This window comes from Charadrius vociferus, unplaced genomic scaffold (assembly GCF_000708025.1).
Source record: "Charadrius vociferus isolate BGI_N301 unplaced genomic scaffold, ASM70802v2 scaffold52, whole genome shotgun sequence".
In the NCBI taxonomy this organism is placed as follows: domain Eukaryota; kingdom Metazoa; phylum Chordata; class Aves; order Charadriiformes; family Charadriidae; genus Charadrius; species Charadrius vociferus.
This window is the reverse complement of record NW_009647572.1, coordinates 2,352,774-2,366,684: the sequence shown is the minus strand read 5'-3', so window position 1 is coordinate 2,366,684 and position 13,911 is coordinate 2,352,774. Positions and strand designations below refer to the sequence as shown.

Below are 13,911 nucleotides of genomic sequence, written 5' to 3'. Positions count from 1 at the left end.
TACCGGCTTGGCGCAGCCCCGGCGGCCCTCATCGGTAACGGCGCCGTTTGTGGTCCCTCAGGAGCCGAAGATGAGCAAACCCGTAACGACTTCGACGTACGTGCGCTGCATCGGCTACGGGCTCATGAGGCGGCTGGCAGATTTCATCGATCCGCAAGAAGGGTGGAAGAAACTAGCAGTTGATATAACCGATCCCTCCGGTGAAAGCAGATACAACCAAATGCATATAAGGTCCTATATAGAAGTCACGTAACATAATTTTATTTATTAACCGTTTAACATAAACACTGTTGTCCATCCCATACCGTTGCCCGTCCCCTTACAGTAACCTGATGCAGTTTGTGTGCTGACAGGTACTTAAGCACTCATCTGGCAGTACTATTCCCTTAGGGAACTCAAGGTAATTACTCTTAATGGTTTTGTAGTTCAGTTTTCAGCCAAGCTACAGCCAAAGGAAATTGAGTAAGGAAATGAGAATTAATTAGAGCTACGGACATATGCATCTTTAGCGATACGGCATTGGCTGTGTTATTTTCTGTACCCTGGAGACTAGTAAGTGTTGACTTTATAGTGCTTCTTTGGACAAGAGCAGCACAAGAGACAACTGAACTATAACTTCTCACTTGCTGTTCCCAAGAAAATGTTCAACAAATGTGGAGAGCCCAAGGCCTAAAACTAAGAAGTTTAATTTAGAAGTAATGTCAGCGGTATTTTATGAACACCTTCCTGCTTGAAGGGTTTGTTGAATCCTTAAGCTATTTCAAAAGTTATGAGATTTTTAAATACCCTACATATCATCTTGGGTTTCCAGTCTTTCTAGTGATGTTAGTGTTAAATCTTTGTTTATTTTTCTAGAACAATAAATCAGTCAACATAATAAATCTCAATTTCTGCCTAATGTATATCTCAGATTACTCAAAATTAAGTGTGAATGCCAAATGGATGGAAGACATATTTTTCTTTTCATTTGATCTGGCTCTGACTTGCCCTCTCTCTTGCTGACATCCTCTTCTCTGTTAGTCCCATGTGCCAATATATTATGGGTCCTGGACAAAATGTTGAAGCCATGTATGCATATTTTTCCCTTAGCTTTTCCTGTGTTTTGCATATTTTTCTCCTGAATATGAATTTCTTTAGGCTTTTTAGCTGTGTTTTCGGAAGAGTTGCAAGTAATTGTACAATACAGTTCAGTACTTCCAGAATTTTTTCAAATGTTTTTTTTTGTTATTTACCTTTAATCTCTTTCCCTTTCCCTCCTTTGTGGCTCTTCAGGCCACCTTTTTTTTTAAATGTTGGTCTTAATTTATCTTTTAAGGAGATTTGAGGCATTTGTACAAATGGGAAAAAGTCCCACCTGTGAATTACTTTATGACTGGGGAACGACAAACTGTACAGTTGGTGATCTTGTGGATCTGCTGATTAGGAATCAATTCCTAGCACCAGCAAGCCTTTTGCTTCCAGGTAACTATTACTCTTGTACATTTTGTACTGTGTTCTCAGTTTTCTAAGATGCCAAACAGCTTCACAGTGACTTGAAAATCAGAAAGGATTAGGTCAAAATAACCAAAAGTGGATATATTTTCCATTATTTGTAATAACAGTTTAAATAAGAGTTTCAAGTTTAAGTAAGAGTCCTCCAGCTTACACAGGGTGGCAGAATATAACCTTCTCATGTCTCCTTGGTAAAATCTTAGTATCTTAGTAAAATCTTAGTATCTTAGTAAAATCTTAGTATCTTAGTAAAATCTTAGTATCTTAGTAAATACTCTCATTAATGTTACTTGTTTTTTCTGATTCCTAATGTAGTTACACTTTTTCTAAATTCCATTTTCAGAAGCTGCAAGGATGGCACAAGAAGTTACATTGCCTCTTTCTTCACAGGAAACCTTGCCTATACATGAGAAACAACTGCCTATACAGGAAAAAGAAGCAAAGCCTGTTTTAGTTCAGAGTACTGAAAAGCAACATTCGGCTCCTTCCTACTTAAGTCAAGAAAATAGCAGCTCGCAGTCCAGTAACACAGGTAGGCACTTAGTTTAGTAGAATTGAGTACAATCTTTTTTGCTAATTGGTCCTTCACCCCACATGAAATAAATTGTAGCAATGCATTAGAGTAATGACTATATTCCTATCATTATGCATCTATGGGAAATGGCATCTTGCTTTTACTCTCATTCTGTGTGGCTGTGAACTTAGCTTGGGGAATAAAATATGTGAATATGAAATGCATCTTGCCAATAAGGCGGCTACTGTGATGGAAAACTTGACTGTTAATTAAAGTGCAATTTATTTTGTGCCACACATAGTCCTGTTGCCCCTTTTCAATACTGATTTTGTACACTGCTTAGCATCTTGTATTTCAAAGCTGCATTCTACATGTCAGAAATTACTAAGAGTTTTGGAGAAAAGATGGCTAAAGAAAGCATTCTGGGAAAGTATATGGTTAGTCTATTCCTTCCTAAAGGTCCACTTTGGAGTTGCTGCCAGAAACATGAGGTATTTAAAAGACATGTAGACGAGGTGCTTCGGGACATGGTTTAGTGGTGGACTTGGCAGTGTTAGGTTAACGGTTAGACTCGATGACCTTGAAGGTCTTTTCCAACCTAAATGGTTCTATGATTCTATGTTGTAGCCCATCATTAAAATTTTCAGCAAAGTTCTTTTATAAGTCAGTTCTTCCCAGCACCTGGTTTCTCTAGAGCTAGGTCCTTGAATACTTGAACATGGTTTCCGGTTCATCTCAGGGGATCAGCAAAATATTCTACAGAAATAATTTTTGTGAACAGAAATCACTATAAGCACTGATATTTCCCAAAGCCTTCTGACTCCAGAAAATTGGAAACTTTACTTTCTTGATTATTGTTTAAGTGCTTAGAGTAGAGGTTGTGATCTATTAGATGGTTGTCCTAACTTAAGCTGTATGAAACATAACTTCTTTTCTGTCTGACCTATTTTTCTTTTCCCGTCACCCCTCAGAGCATTTCAGGGTGTTTGATGTTTGGATGTAATTATGGTTGCCACATTAGTGATAAAAACTGTTAAACTGGAATAAAAGTTTTCTTCTTGCGAGACCATTTCACAAACTCTCAAGTGGGAGCAGATGAGAGGAGAAAGAAGTTATAGGGGGAGCGAGGTTCCTCATCTCTTAAGATGTATTTGTGGGTGTTTAGACAAGCAAAATATTCCCAGATGATACTGGGGAACAAACCAGACCTCCAGTTACAGAATTAGTTTTACAAGACAGAAACATACAATTTCACTTGTTTTTCTTGCTATCTTCATCACAAAGCTTGAAATAGGGCTTTACTACGTCAGGATTTTCATGGTAGCAAATTTTTGGTTTAATAGAACTGAAGCAGAGAATCTATTCAATGCGCTTGTTCTTAAGTGAAAACATAGTTATGCTAAATGGCAAATATGTCTTTCAGATTTCCATAATTTTTTGTTTCATGACTTGGAAAGTATTACAAATAATTTTGATGTGCGACCAGAATCAGCTGGCGGTAATAAACTGGGAGAAGGTGGCTTTGGTGTTGTATTCAAAGGCTACATCAATGGCAGAAATGTGGCTGTCAAGAAGCTCGTTGCTGTGAGTTGTCCTGGGCTATTCTCTTTTTAATGTCTGTGTACTTTATAGTATAGACTTGTTTATCTGTGGAAAGTGTTGAATGGTACACTTCAAAGAAGCATCACCGATGTTAGGTGGGTTGAGAACCTTATCCTGTAGTCCCATGAGTGGTGTGAGTTGATACAGTCACCAGAGATGAACTCCTTCCCTTTCTGTAGCTCTCCTTTGCGTGGCTCAGACAAGTTGTCTGGAAGAGAAGAGTGCTCCCACAGTTACCCTCCCTCCCCTGCATGCAAGAGGTGGCAGAAGGGAAGGGGTGCTAAGGAGGTTTCCCTTTCAGAATCAGGTGAACGATTCACAAGCTAAACAGATATTGCCACAGAATTTTAATCTTCATAACCAATGGTTTATGTGAATAATTAATTTTGGAATGAGTAAGTGCTATTAGTGGGTAACTGCAGTGAATTAAAATGGGTACGTTGTTGACTGTTCTGAAACTTGATTGATTTCTCCAGTAATATTGTGCTTCAACGTACTAAAAATCGCGTTCTGATACTTTATTTTTCAGTTGAGTAAAAAAAGTATTGTGAACAGTTAAGTAGTTGTTACATGTAACTAATATAAAGAAAGGCTTGCAATTCTGATTTTTTTAATGAACAACCATGCATTTTAATATCGCCAGCAATATTAACATCAAATACTTCCTTTTGTAGATGGTTAATGTTAGTGTTCAGGACTTGAAACAGCAGTTTGATCAAGAAATAAAAATGATGGCAAAGTGAGTATAGTGTTATACAATGTCTTTATAGCCTTTTATGGGCATCTGAGTTGGTGGATAACATGTTAGCTAGTGTGATGCCTTGTTTTTGTCTTTCTAGCATAACTTAATGATTTTCATGCTAAGTGAGAATGTTTCATGTACAACATGACTATATTTTGTTTGTTTTAAAGCAGCACTGCAGAACCCCTGCTATGTGCAGTAGGTCTGAAACAAGTAATTGGGGATCAAATTCGCTTTGCCTTGTATTTTCCTCAAATGTTGGGAGCCTTTCAGAGCATATGTGAATAAAAGTTTTTTGCTATAGGTGTCAGCATGAGAATCTAGTAGAATTACTTGGTTTCTCAAGTGATGGTGCTCAGCCATGTCTGGTGTATGAATATATGCCCAATGGTTCATTGCTTGACAGACTTGCTTGTCTGGTAAGTAAAATATTTTCTAGCTTCCAGTTGTCCTACTTTGCTGAAGCACTGAGCTGTAATAGCCAAACAATGTTTTACTAGTTAATTCCGTGTTCTAGAAAACAAATACGATAACAAGTATTCTTCCAATAACACTTTATACAAACGTTTTGGACGCATTAAAGTCAAAGCAGGCTGACAATTCAACGTCATGTACTAGTGCCTGAAGTGGCACAGGAGCCTGGACTTGCTATGCCAGCGTGGAGCAGACCAGAGGGTGCGGCAGTGTTTTTCCCTGTTCTGCCATTGGCATGTTCTCTGCTAGTTCTTGACATTCTGCATTGTGAAATTGCCCTTTATTCATTGCCCTTGTGATAGTGGTTATAACACAATGTTCATAGACTGCCTGTCTCTTTGTGAAGTGCCTGAATAAATGGGAAATACGTATTATTTTTTTTTAATTAGTATTTTGTGTAAATGCAATGCTTTCTTGTGATTTAATCAAATGACGTATCTTCTAGCCTTGGCCTTTAATAAATAATAAATTGCTTTGTTTTTGATGAGGCAACTCTGTGTATGAAAGACAAACAGTGGCTCATTAGAGTGATACCAACAGTAAGCCAGACTTAACCTAGTAGGTGAGTGTCCATGTTAGTTTGTTGGAATTCAGGAGTCTGCTTTATACTAAGCAAGTGCAGCTTCTGAGGTTGTAATTTGGTGAACATCTTAAACTGGTACTACTTCAATCCCCCATGCCCCCAGACCTAAAAAATGTTGGTTTGCTTTTTTCTGCACTGAGCTTTCGGTTGTATTGGCTTCAGCATTTAGTAGTTGGAGAAAGAGCTGGTTTAGGGAACCGATTAAGCTGAAAAAATACTCCGTGAAAAAAAATCTTTAATTTTCACCTGGGGAAGTTTCTTCTGCAGGGCTGCACAAATACTTCTGCCCCAACAGGAAAGAAATGGTGTTAGGATGAGAATGAGTAGCAGTGGTTGAGGAAAGGACTGCATATGTATGGTAGTAGTGCTGTCTGAGGTTGGTTTGGTCAGTTTGCTTGCACACACTTACGCGTTTGCATTTTTTTTTATTTTTTTAGAACTGTAGCAGTGCAGAAGAGCGACTAAGTTTTACTTAAGGCAGTGCAAGTTTGTCTGTAGAAATGAGCAGTGCTTGTCAAGGATATATATATGGAAAATGTTCATCCATGTAACTCTGGCTATTATCATCAAGTGAGCTTAAAAGCTTGGTGGTAATTGAAAACTAAAGTAGAAATAACTGAGGTCTTTACAAAGAAGAGACAAACATGATATAAATCATAAAGAGTCTATATCAGCATCTATAAATCAGAATGTTCTGATAAAGTCAAATAGGTGAGGAATGTGCATACTGAATGTGTGTTCTTGCTGATAACTTCATTCTGTGATTTCGTTGGATGTGTTTGAGGTACAGACTCTTGCTTATGTCATCATTTTCTTGTTTGGGCTCTGAGGAGCAGGTAAGGGAGGTAGTAGAATGATGAGATACTCTAATCCTCTTCCCTTGGCCACTGACAAGAAGTGGTTTTGAAATGAGGTGTCCTCACTTCTAAGGTCTAGTTAGTAACATGAATCGAACTAAACTCTTGAAGTGGTAAATCCAAAACTACCGGAAGATTGACTTCTTATTGTTAGTAAAAACTGGTGCTTGCTTTGAATGATTTGCTTTGGGTTAAAAGGCTCTGGTATTGGTGCCGGTACAAAGTGGAAGATGCAGTAGATACAGGTAGGTCTTTGCAGTGCAGCTGGCCTTGTATAATATCAAGACTCCTTTTTGCAAATGAGTGAATTAATGTAAGGCAAAATGCAGAGGAAGGAACTGAATGTGACAAGTGCATGTATGTCTGCCCAAGTAAATTAAGAATTGCATGCTATTAGTCTCTTTAATTATTTACTTGAAAACCACAGAACATAGCAAGAAGTTGGGTTTGGACTGTGGTTTGTTTTGTATGTTTTGGTTTGGTTTACATGAGCATATATATATATATTAGATTTTCAACTTTCTACTTGCCTTTCTGCCTTCTTATTCAAGGATGACACTCCACCAATTTCTTGGAATACAAGATGTAAAATTGTTCAAGGTACAGCAAACGGCATCAACTTTTTGCATGAAAATAATCACATTCACAGAGATATTAAAAGGTAAAAGCTGCTGACTATAGCTGGCTGCATTTTCTTTTTTTTTTTTTTTTCCCTTCCTCTTTCCCCTGTTAAAGTCATAATTTTAGAAAGAACAAACTGTAAGAAGCATTGCCTCAGTCAAGGGCACAATCTCTTCTGCAAGTGACATCCATCACCATAATCTTGTCTGTGCCACAAGGACATGACCAGTACAGACTTCTAAAGTTAATTATGAGGCTATTGTAATCTGTTACTATCAAATAGTTATTTGAGTGCTGCGAGGACACCCAGAAGTTCTGTTCTTTCACAACTGCTGCTAATCAAAAAGCTACTGTTAGAGAACATAATGACTTTTAAATGGGGAATTTTTCTGATGAAAACCCACCTTTTTTTTTTTTTCTTTTTTTTTTCTTTTTCCTACAATATTTCTTCAGAGTGTCCTCTTTGATTTACTGCTATTTATTATGAAGACAGTAAAATAACTTCAGTCAGGTTTATGAAGTTCAGGGTTCTTCAAGGTTAATGTGTGTTCACTTGTTTGTTATACCAGAAACTTTTCCAGGAATATTAGAGCTCAGAAAAGGTGGAGGTTTTGTTGTAGGGTTTGGAGGGTTTTTTCTGGTGGGTCCAGTTGTTGTCGTCATCCTCCCCTCCTTGATACAGTTTGTTGTGTTTGGGTATTTTTGTTTGTTGTGTCGTTTGTTTTATGGGGTTTTTTAATACTAAAGCAGTCCAAATCTTTGAAGAAAAGCCCCAGATGCCTTATTCCTTTTGTGGGTTAAGAAGGAGCAACTGACTGAGTGTCATGGATGAAGGTTTCAGTAGCTTTTTGGCTTCTTGCAACTCTGCTAAGTTTTGGGTTTGTGACCTTCCAGCTTGTGAGGAACAAGTTTTTGCTTCAGCTGCCTCATAAAATGTTCTTGCTGCTTTGACAACTTATGTTTCTTCTTTCTTCCCTGCTTAAGCCTCTGGACAAGTGTAATGACTGGAAGGGACGCATTTTTTACCTTATGCTACTCTACCCTTCTAACTGCTGTGAGTTACTATATTAAAGGGTTGGGTTTTGTTTTGTTTTTTCTTTTGTTTGGATTCCATTTTGCAGCCTCTTACAGTTGCGGTGTGAATAGTTCAATAAATTTGTTTGGTGTTATTAATAGTGCTGCAACTTCCAGGATGCAACGTAGATGAAGAGACTTCTAAGAAGGTTTACTTCAGTGTTTCTTTTGCTATGGTGTGTGGAGACAATTTATAACCAATGATACCAAGCTGTTCGGCAAGGTAGACACGCTGGAGGGGAGGGATGCCATCCAGAGGGACCTGTTCAGCCTGGAGAAGCGAAGGCTCCGGGGAGACCTTATTGCGGCCTTCCAGTACCTAAAGGGGGCCTACAGGAGAGCTGGGGAAGGACTCTTCACCATGTCATGTAGTGATAGGACGAGGGGGAATGGCTTTAAACTGGAAGAGGGCAGGTTTAGATTAAACATTAGGAAGAAGTTTTTCACTTTAAGGGTGGTAAGGCACTGGAACAGGTTGCCCAGAGAGGTTGTTGAGGCCCCATCCCTGGAGGTGTTCAAGGCCAGGCTGGATGTGGCCTTGGGCAACCTGGTCTAGTGGGAGGTGTCCCTGCCTATGGCAGGGGGGGTGGAACTCGATGATCTTCAAGGTCCTTTCCAACCTAAACCATTCTATGGTTCTATGATAACCTCACAGGCACTAAGAACAGCTTCTTTGTAGGCCAGAGGGGACGTAATTGAATGGGTGTTCTCAGAGTCATCCATAGTTTCTTGGCTTGGTTATGCCCAGGATATAGTTCATTTATCTCCTGCAGTTTGATAGTTGCAGTAAAACTTGCTTCTGGTGTGTCCTTTGTGGTGTATCAGAAAAGTATCAGAGTCCAACTCTTTGGGCTTAACTCAAGTTGTTAAGAAGCTGAAATTTATGAAATTGTGATCCTGTTCTTCCTTCTTGCAGAAATTGAGCTTTAAATATGAAACCAGTTGGTGGATGGTGCCTCGACTAGTGTTTGGCCTTTTGCAGTGGTCTTATATTTGACGGTATTTACAGCAGTTCTAATACCAAGTGATCTGTTGTAACTTAAAGCTGTGTTAGTTTTGTTGAGAGCGTTTGGTGAACAAGGAGGATAAGTTAGAAATTTAAGTTTCGAGTAAGTGTTAAATGTTGTATCTGGCTATGTGGTTTTCTTATGGTTCCATTAAAGGGTGCCAGAAAATGAGGATTACAGAAATGTTTAATCAAGTATTTTAAAGTGGTTCCAAGTGCTACAATTTTAAAAAACAGTAGAAGACTTATGCTGTAATTCATCCCACTGTGTATTTTATGAAAACGTTAAAGTCTTTTAGATCAGCTTTGTTCTTTGGTTTTGTTTTTTTTTTTTTTTAAGGAAGTAAAAGCTGGAGATCAAGAGGAGACACAGCACATACGTTATTCCAGCATTAATAAGTTTTCTGTTTATCTTCCAGGAGAAGAGGAGTATTAGTGGAATAACAGTTAGAATAAGAGTTAGAGTATCATTTGGCTTGTGAACTTGTAATGGTTGACATAGTATTAGATTAATAGGTATAAAAACCTGCTTTTGTGAGTTCTGAGTAAAAATTTAGACAGTTAAGAGTTGTACTGTTATCCAGTATCAGTTGATCAGACCTAACTATTGTCTAGTATTCTTCTTAAAGAAAGATTATTCACATCCAAAACATGGGTGTAACATAATTGGTCTCTTATAAGAAATTTTTGTATTTGTAGGATTTGGGGGTGGAGGGAATGTTTGGGTTTTTTCCCTTGGTTTTTTTTTGCCTTTTTAAAATTTTATGCATGCATAAGAGAAACATGTATGAATCCTGGCAGCCAGTTCTTGACTTATTTAAAGCAATTAATTTTGAGTTGAGCAATTTCCAACAAACTTAGGTCTCTTTTTTTTTTTTAATATGAATTACAAATATGTTAGATTTCAAGAAACAGTCAAAATAGCAGTTTGCATTATTAAAGAGCTATTAGTCTGTTATAAAACCTAATTACTTTATTAGTTTGGAAAACTATCTTTTCTTTTTTTTTTTTTTTTCCCTCCACTCTCCCCCAGTGCAAATATCTTATTAACTGATACATATATGCCCAAGATTTCTGACTTTGGACTTGCAAGAGCATCTGTAACATTCACACAAACAATCATGACTGAAAGAATTGTTGGGACAGCAGCCTATATGGCGCCTGAAGCTCTGCGAGGAGAGATAACACCTAAATCTGATATCTTCAGTTTTGGAGTAGTAAGTAGAATGTGGGAGGCAGTATATGACTTTTTTTTGTAAATTATAAAAGCATACAAAATCAAGAATATATGAAATTAAAGAATCCACTCTGATCTATTGTTTCTCCTGTTCCCAATAGATAGTGTTTCTAAACTTTGATTGGTTTAAAATAATTTGAATATGTTGATTAAGATATTGAATTTGCTAATGATTACAATAATTATGTTAAAATGTAAATTTTCATGTGAAAGACCAGTGTAAAATAACATTCCAAGTTCTAGCTAAATGTAGTTTGAAGTAATGTGGAACATTGTTTCTTCTTGCATAGTATTGCGCAAAACTGTAACTCAGGCTGGGGAAAAAAATTAAAGAAAATGTTCCAAAATTAAGTGTGTGTCACTATTTTTAAGCACTAAAAGTGTGCTGTCCATGTGGGATTTCCCTTAAAGCTGAGTACAAAAAAGACACGAGCTTAATATTTGGGAGAATCCATTCTGAATAGATCCAAGACCTTGATTGCTGTTGCCGCTTCCTTCATGGCATTTAGTTTCATGGGGCGGTAGGCCAGGTACTCTTGCTGAATACTTTGGAAATCCTTCCGTTTTGCTTTGAAGCAACACAATGTAGGGTGAGAAAAACTTGTGTTGAAGCTTATAAACCACACTGCTAATGACAGTTAATGAAAATAAAAGTAGTAGCAACAGCAGTCAGTTGTATAGAGTGCTGTCTTTGGACAAATACAGATCCTGTGAGCATTTGAAAGCTTGGAGGTAATGCTCCTTTTTGCAAATGGTATATATGCTAAGGATTAATCTGTGCTTTGTTTTCTTTTCTGATTTTTTTTCTCCTAGGTCTTACTAGAAATAATAACGGGTCTTCCTCCAGTAGATGAAAACCGGGAGCCACAGTTACTGGTATGTTCCTTTTGCTTTCTCCTCCCCTCCCTTTGCTCCAGGATCACTTTATATGAAATCATAGTCAGTTAACAGGTTCTGAGACAATCAAATTAGTCATCAGAATATGTAGTTATGAAAACAGCTCTTGTGTCAGTGTTTGTCTTAGAGGTGAGGCTGAAACTTCTATCTCTTGGCTGGTAGAAGACTGTTCAGAGTCTCCAAGGTAATTTCCTTCTGTTATGATACTATAGTTCTTTTTCTTCTGGTACTGCTTCTTATTTACTAAGTATGAAATAGTATGAATATAAGTATGAAATAGCACTGAGGTTTGGATTGGTTTTGTTGCATACTGTTTGATAGCTGATCACTTTCTTCACAGCTTTAGGAATACCTGTGTACTATTAATAGTACACAGGTAGTTCTGAGGAGAAGGATTTGGGGGTCCTGGTAAATAGTAAATTGTCAATGAGCCAGCAATATGCTCTTGTCACCAAAAAGGCCAATGGAATCCTGGGCTGCATAGGGAAGAGTGTGTCCAGTAGGTCGAGGGAGGTCATTCTCCCCCTCTACTCAGCACTGGTGAGGCCACAACTGGAATACTGTGTCCAGTTTTGGGCTCCCCAGTTCAAGAGGGACGGGAAACTGCTGGAGAGAGTCCAGCGAAGGGCAACCAAGATGACTGAGGGATTGGAGCATCTCCCTTATGAGGAAAGGCTGAGAGAGCTGGGACTCTTTAGCCTGGAGAAGAGAAGGCTGAGGGGAGACCTTATTACTACTTACAAATATCTAAAGGGTGGGTTGAAGGAGGATGGAGCCACACTCTTCTCAGTGGTTCCCAGTGACAGGACGAGGGGCAATGGGCGCAAGTTGGAACATAGGAAGTTCCGTTCCAACACATGGAAAAACTTCTTTACAGTTCGGGTGACAGAGCAGTGGCACAGGCTGCCCAGGGAGGTTGTGGAGTCTCCTTCTCTGGAGATTTTCAAGACCCACCTGGATGCAGTCCTGAGTAATGTGCTCTAGGCAATCCTCCTTCAGCAGGGGAGTTGGACTAGGTGATCTCTAGAGGTCCCTTCCAACTCTGAAAATTCTGTGATTCTGTGTGATTCTGTAATAGATTTTCTTTTTTTTTCCTCTAAGCTATATCGTCTGGAGTGGCATAATACTTATTCTGTTGAGCTCTGTAAAGACCTTGGATAACTCAGTCTCTGTCAAACTGAATCTGGATGTTTTAGGGGTTTTTTTTGAAGCAGGCTTTTTCAGAGATAGGATCTAAAAAGGAATATACAGTGTGATTTGACTGGTGCAGTTTATCTTTGTAATGCACTTTTGGGAGCATAAAGAGAATGGTCAGTGTGAGATAATGTGGTATGAAACTGAAAATTTTGGGGTAGTTGAATGTTAGTCAGCAATTTCAGACTGACCCATAGAGGAAGGCAGAAGACCTGCCTCTACTCACTGACTTTTTTATTTCTTGCTTCATTACCTTGTCTGAGGTATTCCTCAAACAGTATTGGTGGTTACAGATAATGTATTTCAAGTGTGTTGGAGCTGGAGCGTTTTGGACTAAATCAGACAGATTTAAAAATTTCTTTCAGACTAGAATTTTCCCTTGGAATAGATACATCAGCCACCGAGGCTGCTAATGGAAGATACTAGTTTACAAAAAGAGGAATTACAAGGTTGACAAGAAAAGAAATAATTCACAGTTAAGCTTGCATATTTGTGGGTCATTAGTAAACAGAAATACTTTTATGCTGCTTCTCTTAAAAAAAAAGAGCCAATACTAAGAAACTGAGCCTTGAACTGGGAGAATATTAAAGCTGTATGATGCAGCATAAAGAGAATTGCTTTACAATTTTGTGTTAACTCAATTAGAAATAATTTATAATAAAAATGTATAGTCCATTTATAGTATCCTGGGCTGTTTCTGCAGATATTGATGAATAATTATGCTGCTGAAACATGGCCATAATTCTTTGCATAGAAAAGTGGTTGAGAAAAGATGAACAGTCAAAAGCAAGTTTTCAAAGTGTTAGTGTGGAATTCAGAACGTTCAGACGCTTACAATGTTATTTGCTCATTGGTTCAAACTCTCTTGTAGTTAAGTATCAAAGATGAAATTGAGGATGATGAAGCAACTATTGAGGATTATGTTGATGGAAAGATGAATGACTGGGATGCACCTTCAGTTCATAAAATGTATTCAATTGCTGAGCAGTGTCTGCATGAGAAAAAAAACAGAAGGCCAGACATTAAGATGGTATGTAGTCTTTCAGATAAAGGCTTATTTTGAGAGTGTGTGTGTGGTTACAGTACCAGTTATCTATATTTCTGTCTCTTCTCTTGCAGGTTCAACAGCATCTACAAGAGATAAAAACTTGATTCATGTTTCTTCTGATACACAAATGTCTCTGGAATGGAGTAGACACCGGTAGCAAATATTTTATTAGTATTTAGTGTGACATTATCAGCTTTTCTGCTTTCTAGAACTTTCTGGTCTGCATATAGGGTGTGCTGTTGGCCTGTCACCACTGCGCTATTTTTGTTAACTGAGCAGTCTTTTCACATGCCATTAGCCATTGAGCACTCAACATGAGAAAACTTTTTTTGCATTAAGAAATTGCAGTGCTAGTGCATCTTCCTTCCAGCTTTTTAAAAGCATTTCCATATTAGAATCTATTTGATTCTTTTGATCTCCAAGTATCAAGTATGTCTGCTGCAAAGGCATATACAGTAACAGCGTAGAATGTTTTTTCTCTAAATCGCTTTCTTGATCAGGTGTACTAGACATTTTTGTATTGAAGACAACATTTAATAGATATAAATGGCACTTACGTTGTCTTTTGGGG

General features: G+C 38.0%; 1 protein-coding gene across 1 annotated transcript; it reads left to right on the top strand.

Annotated features, from left to right (window-relative positions):
* The first annotated feature begins 70 nt into the window (after positions 1-70).
* Positions 71-13,444, top strand: IRAK4 (interleukin-1 receptor-associated kinase 4). The gene is made up of 11 exons (XM_009880847.1): positions 71-231; positions 1,316-1,461; positions 1,835-2,023; positions 3,429-3,589; positions 4,282-4,346; positions 4,654-4,768; positions 6,815-6,924; positions 9,998-10,181; positions 11,015-11,077; positions 13,164-13,322; positions 13,412-13,444. Exons 1-11 carry the CDS (start codon positions 71-73, stop codon positions 13,442-13,444), a joined length of 1,386 nt encoding a protein of 461 aa, XP_009879149.1.
* The last annotated feature ends 467 nt before the right edge of the window (positions 13,445-13,911 follow it).